General features: G+C 39.2%; 1 protein-coding gene across 5 annotated transcripts in view; it reads right to left on the reverse strand.

Annotated features, from left to right (window-relative positions):
• The window catches only part of GLCCI1 (glucocorticoid induced 1), a 96,110-nt gene that overhangs the window by 10,247 nt on the left and 73,631 nt on the right, over window positions 1–12,232 (reverse strand). For all 5 annotated transcript variants that reach the window (XM_037046405.1, XM_037046406.1, XM_037046408.1 and 2 more), the window contains 2 exons: window positions 10,458–10,610; window positions 7,288–7,498 (listed from right to left, as the gene is read on the reverse strand). In XM_037046405.1, the coding sequence (XP_036902300.1) occupies window positions 7,288–7,498; window positions 10,458–10,610 (364 nt within the window). The remainder of the gene's footprint in view (window positions 1–7,287; window positions 7,499–10,457; window positions 10,611–12,232) is intronic.

Genomic DNA, 12,232 nt, shown 5'->3' on the forward strand with positions numbered 1-12,232 from the left:
TACAGAGGGAAAAAACAAATACTTCTAATAACAGTTTCACTATAATTTTAAATGCTCACTTAAATATTTACTGAGTGCTTAACTATACAGAAATAGAAGGCAAAGCAAAATCTGTAAATGCCTTATATTAGGTAAGACTCAGTATTTTCCTTTTTAAAAAATGTTCAATTCTTGCTACACAAAAATGGTACTGTAACACCTTCAGTCAGAAAGCCACACGGACCCTTAAGCTTACTTATCATTACAGTCTCCTAAAGGCCTGTTCCTTCTCTGACATCTAACGCCTTATTAGTGGTGGCAATCATATCCCGCAAATCCTAAGGTAGAACGTGCCTTTACCCGCATCTCCCTTCTCGTACATCTCCCTCACCTTACACGTTGAACCAGCCACCAGGTGCTGCTGGTTTCTTCCTCCCACTCCCTCTGCCCTTGCTGCCCTCCTCGTCTTTGCCCTACACCTGGGATTTCCCAATTGACGTGCACAAAGCGATTTGCTGACAGGCGGGAGAAAATATTGGAGCACTTACATATATTTACTTTCTACGTTTAAAAGTAATAAAGGAAGCATTATGAACTGATAGTTTGGGGATTGAATCACACACACATATGAATATATATTAGGGGTACACATTAAACATTGCTGGAAAAGGTGTGCGATAAATCCAGTCCGGAGACCGCAGGACTGGACTAGCAACACGGCACCTGAGTGCGTCCTCCTGCTGTCTCTCTGACTTCGTACTTCTACCACTGGTATGGGCCCAAAAGATAAAGCTGGCCACGTCCCTTAGTTGACAAAAGATCTTTGCTTGGCTCCTCATTTCTCTCAGCAGGGCCTCCAGGCCCTTCATAAAACAGCGGCCTCTCCACCTTTCCACTCGCACTGCTTTCTCCTCCGCTCCACTCACCCTCTGCTCCAGACACACAATTTCTCACTGTTCTCCACACACCAGGTCCTTCCACAGCTGGATGCCTATGTAAATGCTACTCGTCCCGCAAAGGCAGCAAGAAATGGTATAAAGTAGTAGACCTCTGTCGGTATCTGGGCTGCACAGAATTGAAGGAAGTAACTTCATTTCTCTGAGCCTCAGAATCCCCAGTCTTAAAATAAGGACAACAAAGACAAAAAAAAAAATCACGCTCATAGGACTGGGGTAATATTACAGGAGATAACAAAGATAAACTCACCGGAGCACATTTAGTCCTAACAATGCTACGAGGCAGGTAACACCACTACCCCTAACTCACGGGTGACTTGAGCCCAAGGACTTGCCCAAAGACACAGGATTAGTGTGCTCGGCAGAGCAAGGCCTCAACGGGGCCTCCCCAGTGTTGGTCTACCTCACCTCGAGTGTCCTCACTGGGAACACGAGGTAACTAGAAGATCAAGGTCCTTCCAATCTAGTGTTTACGTTTCTAATTAAAGTCTTACAGCTCAGGCAATGGCTTTACTGGGTCTGCTTTCTGTTAGACTAACAAAGAGATAGAGTGGGAGGAGAGGCTTCTATGTGTTGGCATTTATTTCCAGAGGAAAACAAAAGATAACACAACAAAAAAATTCAACAGTCCCCTTTTTCCCCTGCCTGATACATGTATTTTCTCCTCAGTCATGAACAGAGTAGAAGATGTGACGGGCTTTAGCAAAATAACTTCCTTCCCCTAATTTCAATAGGAAACATCATGAAACTGTCTGCTTTCTCATGGAAGGTCTATCTAACTAGCAGAAGCTTAGCTGGTTTGCTTTTTTTTTGTTTGTTTGTGGGTTTTTTTGGTGAGGAGTTGGGGAGAGAGATTATCACACTGTTCCTAAAGATTTAAAAGCCAAACACATAAAATTTAACAACTTAAAGAAAAAGATATCAATATTTTCAACACAGCTATAAAAATATATCCTCAAAAATGGACACAACATGAAGGACGGTCTTAAAGAACTACTCAAAAGCTCTCCACCAGGCACCACTGCATTTCAGGTCCTGCTCTATGTGCTAAGGACACAGCACACAATGAAGTTACCTGCTCTTGCTGGAGCTTACGTTCTGCTAACTAGATACCAGGACATTAAGTGAAAGAAATATGCACGCATGGTAAGAAACTCTGGGTCACTTCTGTTGTAGACTCTAGATTGTAACTGCTAGAAATTGGTTGTATACTTATCAATTAGTTTTAAATAATGAATAGTAACTCTGATCCAGAGTCTAGCTAGCATAGCATCTGCCATGGTACACTCGTGAACATGTTCCAAAAGTGGGGGGAAAAGGCATTTATTTACTGGATGTTTCTTATGTGCTGTCAGAATAGGAATATATATAGTTTTAGATGTTGTCTTAAAAAAGAGAAGTAGGAAAGATGACTCTAGAGCCATAATTCTAAAGCAGATCAGTTTTTAAAAGAACAGCTAGTATTTATTTATTTTAATTAAAGTTATTGGGTGACACTGGTTAGTAACATTATATAGGTTCCAAGTATACAATACTGTAACACGTCATCTGCGTATTGCATTGCACCTCACCACTCAAACATCTGGTCTCCTTCTGTCACCACAGATTCCGTCCCTTTAACCCTCCTGCCCCTCCTGCCTGTCCTGTCCCCTCTGCTCGCCATCATATTGTTTCTGTGTCTATGAGTTTGTTCGTCTGTTGCTTTAGAACAGATCTGTGTTAACTTGTGGGGTAACTTCTTTGTTGGAACTATATCTCTACACTCTTTGTAATTTTACCACCACGAAGTTCTTCTAGCATAATAAACATTCTGGAAACACAAGTGAAGCATCATTTCATAGAGAAACAGATTCAGGCTTAAAAACCAGTCATTTGCAAGATCTGGCCGCTGAACGAAGTATATACAACATATATCATTTTCACAATGTAAACCACAATAAGAAAAAAGCTACAAAATCTTGGCTGATTAGGCTATCTAGAAAACAGAGGCTTCAAGGACAAAGGTCAAAAAGAAAAGGTTAAGAAATAGAGCACTAGCAATAAATCAGAGTTAAAATGTATGTAGAAAGGAATTAGAAGATATCAAAAATTCAAAGTCTACCCTGGCTGGTGTAGCTCAGTGGAATGAGCATGGGCCTGCGAACCAGAGGATTGCGGTTTGATTCCCAGTCAGGACACATGCCTGGGTTGCAGTCCAGTTCCCAGAAGGGGACTCATGAGAGGCAACCATACATTGATATTTCTCTCCTTCCCTTCCCCTCTAAAGATAAATAAATAAAATCTTTTAAAAAAGAAATAGAACACGCTATGGAAGCTTTAAAAAAAAATCAAAGTCTGCCTAGGGTCAGGCAAAGACCCTGAAAAGACAAAATAGTACTTTTTTCTCTTCTGCAACTAAGGGCTACTCAGTCCTAATACCCAAAGCTTAGAAATATTAATATTTATGGGTTAAATCACAGCATGAGTTAAACAGGCTTTTATGCATTCATTTTGGGAAATTCCATCCATATAACATATGCTGTTCTTGTGGGAAAATGTAGTGTAAGTTCCCAATAACCAACTTATGGACTCTCGGAACACAACTCTGCAGCGGGACTAAGCAGGGTGGGTGAGTTGACTTCATGATTAGAATAATCAATGTTTCCACTGTATCTTGCAAAATTGCAGAATTTTATAAGAACTGCCTGAGTGAGTTGTGCCAAAGATCTAGGCTTTGTGGCCTGCCCAGCACTAGTTTGGCTACCACCAAGGAACACTGGCAGAGCTAATAAAGAACTAACATTTTGACTCTGCCATCTGTATTACATAAATGACTGCTTTTCTCCCTTACGCTCTGGGCATGATAATGTCTTAGGATACATTCGGAGGATGTCAAGATGAGAGCTCCTATTGGAACCCCTGAACTCTCCTCTAGATCATAACGTAGGATCTGTGGCTATTACATGGTTAGTTAGCCTGGCAACTTCATACACGGGACCAGGATGGATGCCTTCAGTCTCTTGGTCACTGGAAAAACCTGGCAAAAAAACCCCACACAGGAACCAAAACCTGAAAGCAGTCTCTTCATGGCTGGACGTTTCTCAACAGAGTGTTTCTGTCCTGGCACTGCCATTGCAATATCCAGAGGACAAAAATCAATAGGCTAACCAAATTATACATGATTCATGGAGAATAGATGTTAGGGATAGGCAGAACTGCTGCGAGCACAGTCAGGACCAAGCGTTCGGCGGACGAGCACCAGCGGAACACTCGGCTCCCTGGCACTCTCAGGAGGGCACCCCTCACCTCTGGTGCACGCCTACACTGGTGTCCCCAAACTCTCCAAAAACGGCAATGAACTCTCCAAAAACGTCTCTACCAGCTAGTCTACCACAGAACACATTTCTCTACAGAGACTGAAGAATATGTAGGTACTCCAAATCAATCCTCACTGACTACAAAATTATAGAATCAATTCTATTTTCATAGTTAATGATGCAAACCTGTTAGAAATCTATAACTGCTACTTTTTACTAGACATATATAAAAACAAAAGACCAATGTATGCTACATTGTGAGAAAATGCTAATTATAAGATAGAATTAGCAGCTTTAAAAAGCCCTCTGAACTTAGACTACATATGGAGAAGCAGTGAGTCAGAACTACGCTCCATAGTTTGAATGACACTACGTAGGTGAGGGTCAGAACCTGGGAACCTGACAAGCCGCTCTTCTGTGCTGTAGCAGTGGGTTCTTTATTCACATTACTATTACTCCCAATCAGACCAGGAATTTCCCATAAACAGGTATCGCATATTATCCATTTCTATTTCTCCAGCTCTCTAATAGGACCTGATATATGGTAGGTTCTCAACAAATGTTTCTTTAAATGAATTAGAAGTATTAATTCAGCTGAAATACATAAGCAACCACTCCTGATCCTAAAATGCATATATATGTGTGTATACATACACATAGACATAGCATAATCAATAAAATACACTTAAAAATGAAAATTCTTGCATTGCGCCAGAGGTTGAAAATTGCAGTTGTGGAGAGAAAGTCTGTATTTTTCCTGAGGGCCCTGGGGAGACAACAAGTAATAACAATGATGATGATTTCTACAGCAGCGGTTACCACTTATGGACTCCTTGGAATCAATGCAAGTTTTGTGTCCAGAACTTTGCAGGACTCAAAACCACTCTCGTGTGTCAGAGCCAGTGAGGCTCTTAACTCCTACTGTTTTAAACTCAGAATCTCAGTAAGTACCTCTCTGAACTGCAGAAGCCACCGATTTACCTGCCTCATGGACAGTCACTTCGAGGCCTTGAAGGCAATCCACAACCAGTTAACCAAAATGGAATTCACCGATCATCTTAATATATTTCATTTGTGGTTTAGCGTCTCTCAATTAACCACAGGCAGTATTAAACTTAAAAAGAAGAAAACAAAACTCTAGCACGGCTTGCCTAGCCCTACTATCACTGTTATTTTCATGTTTCATTTTAACCCAAGTACAGGTCCTAAGGAGCAGCAGAAGGCCAACCTGAATCATACTGATCTTTTCTACTGGGTTTGGGAATCAATCCTACAGACCTGCTTTGCCATTTACCACCTGTGTAGCCTAAAGCAAGGTAAAAATGATTTAACATTACCATTTACCTTCAAAACAAATACTCCTACTAGAAGCAAGGTGTTTTCTCATTTGTTTTACTGCAAAACCTCCCTAGTGGAAATGTTCTGAGGGGGTGTATTTGCTCTGGTAAGATGCCTCTGTGAAATGAGTTTCCTGGTCTGACATTCTACAAAATGGAGACCTCCCCCCAGGAGCACAGAGACGCCGTCAGTACAACCTTCATGGAGTAAGGGAGCTCACAGGGCTTTGAACAATGAAAGGGTAAAAGAAAGGGGAGAACCACTGAGATCCACCCACGGAAATAAGAGCAGAGGACAAAGTCCCAAGTAGGTTCCATTTAAAAGCTCGCCAGGATTCAGGCATAATGGTGAAAGAAAGAAGCCAACACAAGGGAATCCACACTCTCCCATTCCATTCCCATGAAATCCCGTCACAGAGAAACGCTTCATTATGGCGATGGAAGTCGAACAGTGAGTACTTCCGGGCAGAGAGGGGAAAGGTACCGTCTGGGAAGGGGGCCGAAGGGGCCTTCCGGGGTGCTTAAAGATGTTCTCTATGTTGATCTACGCAGTGGTTTCATGAGTGTATACATAGGAAAATATTCACTGGGCTGAGCACTTAAAACCTGTATATTTACAGGTAAGAATACTTCAAAATGAAATAAACTAAGGGGAGTGGGGGTCAAGTCAGGACCAGGGCCATAAAAATCCTCCAAGAGTCTTTAAACCTTAACTTTTATATGTTTTAAAATTTTTGTTGCCTATGATCTAGTTCTCTATGGTGAGAAGCCATGGATGTGTCACAGAACAGGTTCAGTGTTTCTTTGAAAGTAGCGAGGAAGGCGGAGCTGGGCGTTTTGGTACCTGTTGAGTCTAGGCCTGCGGGGGCCAGAAACAGAGGAGAGTAAGCGGCAGTAGCCACGTCCCTGTTACCAGGACAGAGGAACATGGGGAAACAGTTTGGGTCTGACAAGCAACAAAATCCCAGAGGTTCTGTCCTCTTACTGGTGTTATCAATAATTCATGTAATACCATAATATAATCCCTGATGTCTTATAGCAGGGGTGTCAAACTCATTCCCACTGGGGACCACATCAGCCTCAGGTTGCCTTCAAAGGGCCGAATGTAATTTTAGGACTGTATCAATGTAACTACTCCTTAGCTAGGGGCAAGGAACTTGGCACTGCCACTGGGTAGAAGCAAGGTACCAGGCCGGATAAAACAAGGTGGAGGTCATATTCAGCCCACGGGCCCTGGGTTTGCCACACGTGTCTTACAGGTACTTATTAATAACATGTATCCACTTGGTTAAAAATATACTCATTTTCCCAACAGTTTATTCAGAAATTACTTGCTCCCAAAGCATTCTGATTTTGAACTCTGACGAGAGGCACGAGAAATACAAATTCTACCATCACCATCATTAACTCAGGACAACGCCAGGGAAAAACCTGCGCGTTACATGATACGAAGCTGTACATATTCTATTTTATAGCTTTCATCAGCTCTCAGAATCACGTGCTGTGCTTCTCTGACACATTTATGGAAGATGTTTGTAAGAGTCACAAAGAAGGGGGTATGCAAAACCAATGAACAAACAAACCTAGGTTAACCAATCCTTCACAATCCCACCGTTCAACAAAAGCAAAAATATGATGTAATGGTCTAAGACAAAGATGGTGTAAGGAGCAAGGCCCTAATAACAAGCCCTCTATCTAGGCGGATGCTTCCCCTCTTACCTTTATCACGGTCATAGAGTAAATCCTCTGTGGAGCAAGGGCTGCCGTCCTGGGATTCCGGGGGACAAAAAGGGGACACGCAGGGTGAATGGCTGCTGCAGCTGCTGCTGCGCTCCTGGACCGAGGGGGTCTGGGTGTCGATGCTGCGTGTGCTGCTGCTCCGGTAGTGAGCAGGGAGGGGAGCCCTTCGGCCGTCTGGAATATCCAAAGGCTGTAAGAGGGACCGCCATTAAGCGTGTGAATGACAGTGCACATTCTCGATTCATATAGAAAACACACAGCATTTCCTTTGATGCCACAGTCCACTGCTATCGTCAGCATAACTGGTTCTCCCAAGAATAAAGATGCCAATCTTATGTCTTAACTTCTGCATGTTACCTTTACTGAATGAAAAATTTCTTTCAAATCCCAAAGCAGTTATGTTTCAAACTACTAAGGAAACATTGTCTTTAAAACTCTATAGCTCTCTGTATGTATTGTAGGTTAGCACTTCCCGTAATATTCCTCAAGGGCAGAGGCTTCTTTTAATACTGTATCCCTAATGCCAAGTACTGGGTCTGGCACAGAGCCAACAGTCAACAAATATATGCTGGAAGAATTCACCGAACTGCTCAAGAAATCACTTTTACTTGCCAGTAAGAAAGGAAAATCGAGTATTTGCAAGTATATCTTTCTGTCTGTTCATTCATTCTTATTTTAATTTTGGAGGCCAGGAACAAAACCATGCTTTTCTATTTCTTTTGCAAATTACCCCAAATTTTTCTTTTTTAAAAAGTTTATTTAATTATTTTTCAAGTACAGTTTTCTATTACTCTGTTAGTACTCAATGTAGAATATTAATGTAACTCAGAAGAATTCTACTAATTTGGTATCCAACTGAGAAGGACTACTCATAATTTTCCTTAATTCCAATGCATTGTTCTGAGTGGCAAAAATTAAAAATGGAAAGGCAACTATAATCATAGAATCATATATTTTGGACCTGGTAAGACCTTACAGCTCATTAGTCTAATGTCTTCACAAATAAATAACTTATAGTTTCAAGCTCCTGGTGATACAGCTAATTAACTGACATCAGAGCTTCTGCCCCAGTGAACTTTCTACTCTGCTTTTATTGTTTTAAGACAGACCTCACTCCATTTTCCTCATCTGTGTGACGAAAAAGGTTAACAAATAAAATTCTAGATAATACTCACTTAAGATGTTTTATTATTATATAGACAAGATTGTAATGCTAGGAAAAAGCACCAATGTAAATTATTTTCACTATTCACTGCTCTTACTCTGAGCTTTGTCATTTTAGAATTTTTAGAAATACTGTCAGAGAGAAAATACATAACAATAAAATTAGCCAAGAATCAAAATGTAACGGATTTTCTAGAACAAACAGCTAAACTGAAGCCATCTTCATAAGGACTACTCTACTGTAAAGAGACACGTAAATAGCAGGCTCAATTCCTGGTCGGGGCACGTCCAGGTTGTGAGTTTTATCCCCAGTTGGGCACTCTAGGCGGGCCTTCGGGTACGGGTTGGGGTGCATGCAAGGTGGCCATCAGTCAGTGTTTCTTTCTCACATTAGTGTTTCTCTCTTCCTGTCCCTCCCCCATCCCACTCTCTTTTAAGAGAGATGAAGAAATGTCCTTGGGTGATAATCAAAAAATAAATTAAAAAAGATTATGTAAATATGAGTTCATTTGTAAGTAAATTGAAAAAGTAAAACTTCCCAATTTAGGAAAAAATATTCCTAAACACTAATTTATTTGGTAAAATGCTAAGACAATGTTACTTTATTTTTATTTACAATTTTTCTTTTATTTAACTAAATTTATACAATTTTTTTATTTAACTAATTATGACTCGGTCCTAAATGTTAGAAAGAACAAAGAATAAATCATTGATGCAGGTTTTGTTTTTTTTTTGGCAGAGGGCAAGATTATATGATGCTTATACATGGTATAAGACATGTACACTTAAGGGCCTCATGACAGCATTTCTTAAAACTTAGTTATTCAAGTCAATAAAAATGTTACTCTAATAAAAATGTTAATATTGGTAATCAGGAAAAGAATAGTTTATTGATCTGTAGCTAAAATTTTTTAAGAATTAGAGTTATCTTTTGTTCATGTCCTATTTAATAAGCACAATTTTCCATATTCATATTTCTTAGGCTGTAACTGATAATATACATCAGTTTCCTTAACCAACTTTTGTTCTGTTGGGGAGGAGGATTAGAAGAATTAGAACAAAACAGATTTTAGAAATCTGCCTATTTATGTAAGTAACAATGGGAAATGTGAAGGCTTAGAACATCGATATACTTAACAGTACAATTTTCTTTTTATAGCTACTGGCATATTCCTTAATGGTGACATTTTAATTTATTAAAACTTTGAGGCACATAATCATATCTGAAAATTTTCAAATTAATCTTATAAGTGTGTAGTGAACCCCAGAATAATTTTAACATGGCTACCATGAAATTAGAGTATAACTTATTTAAAAGCCAGAACTACTAGTAAGTTTTATATTCTACAATAGTTTTTCTCTGAAGTTCTTGAGGGGTCAGCAAATATATGACTAATTTTCTCATCCTCAAAAAATTCAACCAATTTCACTGTCTTACACTACTGTTCTGAAATATTACTTAATGTAAATTAAAAAAACATTTTAATGGTTAACAGCTAACCTATTAACAGTTAATTACTTTGGCAATAAAAAGGGATACAATACTTAATACATGTCAAAACATAGGTGAAATTTGAAAACATTATGCTAAGTGAAAAAAGCCAGTTTCGAAAAGGCCACATGTTACATGATTTCATTTATATGAAATGTTTAGAACAGGCAAAGCCATAGACAGAGAAGGCAGACATGTGGTTGGCTAGGGTGGGCCACCAGAAGGAAGTGAAGGACGACTGCTGACGAGGACGGAGTTTCTGGGGTGATGAACACACTGCGAAGCAGTTTTGCTGATGGTTGCACAACTAACTCTGTGAATATGGTAAAAACCACTGAATGGTAGTAAATTCTACGGTGAATTACATCTAATATATTACATCTGTATTAGATGTGAATTACATCTAATACAGCTGTTACCAAGATAGGGACTTTTGAGACAGTTTAACAATATTAAAGAAAAAAAGGAATTCAAACATTCCACGTAACCTTACCTTGGACACTTCCTCCTTCCCGTTATTTTCCTTAATGAATACCTTTTCTAACTCAGGACTTATTCCTTCTACATTGCAGGGCACACGGGAAACCGATGATTTTGGCACGGATATATTTGACAGTGGCATAGGGACTGATCTTGACCCAGGAGCCTACAAAAGAAGATAAGGTGGTACGCAATTATTTGGTCAATCAAAACTAGAGTAAATCTGAAAATAGGAACTCAATGAGCAGAGTTATTCTGATCTTTCAAAACAATATAAATTCAGATAAACATACAGAAATTTAGAAAATAAAATAAGGTAAACATCGCAGAGTCAAACTAATCCTTTATGTAAGTGTATGGGTATAATTGTAGAATGTGTACACTGTTAGGCAGAATGGCAGGCAGAATCTTCCCCACTGTTTAATTTTTTTCAGGTTGTTTTTACTGAAAAAACAGTCGAAACCATTAAGTTAATTGTGTCATGTGATTCTACTCAACAGCTCTGTGTGTGATTCCTGCACTGAGACAATGACCTGCAAGTATTTTTCATTTCCATTTTGCCATCATTTGAGAAAACCTTTGAATTACTAAGTCACGTGGCAACACCCCATATTGAGTTCAACAACACTCAAGTCTTAGGCTGTTTTCAAAAGTTCTTTGGAGGAATTCTCAGAAATTCATCACCTCTTATAGTTGTTGTGAGAATGCCAAAAAAGTGTAAAACAAGCCTTTTGATAACCAAGAAACGTATACAACAGAAAGGAAATAAGAAAAAGACAGATGAATAGGTAAAAATAAAACCAACATATGATCTCTGCCTTATTCTGGTGATTAGAGGTGATACACGTGCTTCATCATGGGGCGAACTGCTCATCACTGAATGACACTGGAATATTTCCCACACTCAGGGCTGTGCTCCTGCCATCTGTAAATTGCTGCCCTTTGTCTCTTTATTGATGCACGAGGTTTTCTCAGATTAAAGTTGTAGCTCTGTCATCCATCTGCTGCTTACTTTAGTGTCACATATATTTCTTCTAGAACTTTGCTGTTTTTCCCCATTTACATACCCTGTTATGATTTCTTTTTGTGCATGACATGAAGTAATTATTTTTCCCACATGGTAATCAAATTGCCCCAACACTTCTTTATGGAGTCTATTTTTATTTCCTTGAGTGGTTAGCTGATAAAGAGCTCCACTTTGTTGGAGCTCTTTGTTGTAAATTTGTTTCGCTCTTTGTTGGAGTAATTGTTGTAAATTTTATAGTACATTTTGATATCTTGTAGGGAAAGCCTTTTCTATTAATTACCATTACTCTTCCATATGATCCTTGAAAACAACTTTTCAAGTAATAAAACAGTTCCTTTTAAAATTTTCATTGGAACTCAGTTTTGAACATTAATTTTGGGGAAATTATTATTTAAAAATATTAAGTTTTCTCATGCATGAATGTTTTAAGACTTCCCATTTATATCTCTATTTTACATTTCATAAAGTCTTACGGTTTGCATATTTCTTTTAGGTTTAATTCTAGGCATTTTCTGTATTTCATTATTTACACTAACATGTTATTGCCAGTTGTAACATAATAAGAAATATATATTTGGTTCTTGACCCAAGTTCCTAAAAGTCTCCTAATTTCCTGAGTGACAAGGGTGCTAGTAACACCTTTCGTTCCTGTACTTGTTTTTCGGCCCCGAACGCTGACACAGAGCTCCTGCATCCCTGGACATTTCCTGGGTGACAGGAGCAAGAGTCCTTTGCTCTAATGAGGCAGATCTTGGTGGGCT

This window comes from Sturnira hondurensis, unplaced genomic scaffold, assembly GCF_014824575.4.
Source record: "Sturnira hondurensis isolate 20B ecotype Veracruz unplaced genomic scaffold, ASM1482457v3 Scaffold0005252, whole genome shotgun sequence".
NCBI classification, from domain to species: Eukaryota; Metazoa; Chordata; class Mammalia; order Chiroptera; family Phyllostomidae; genus Sturnira; species Sturnira hondurensis.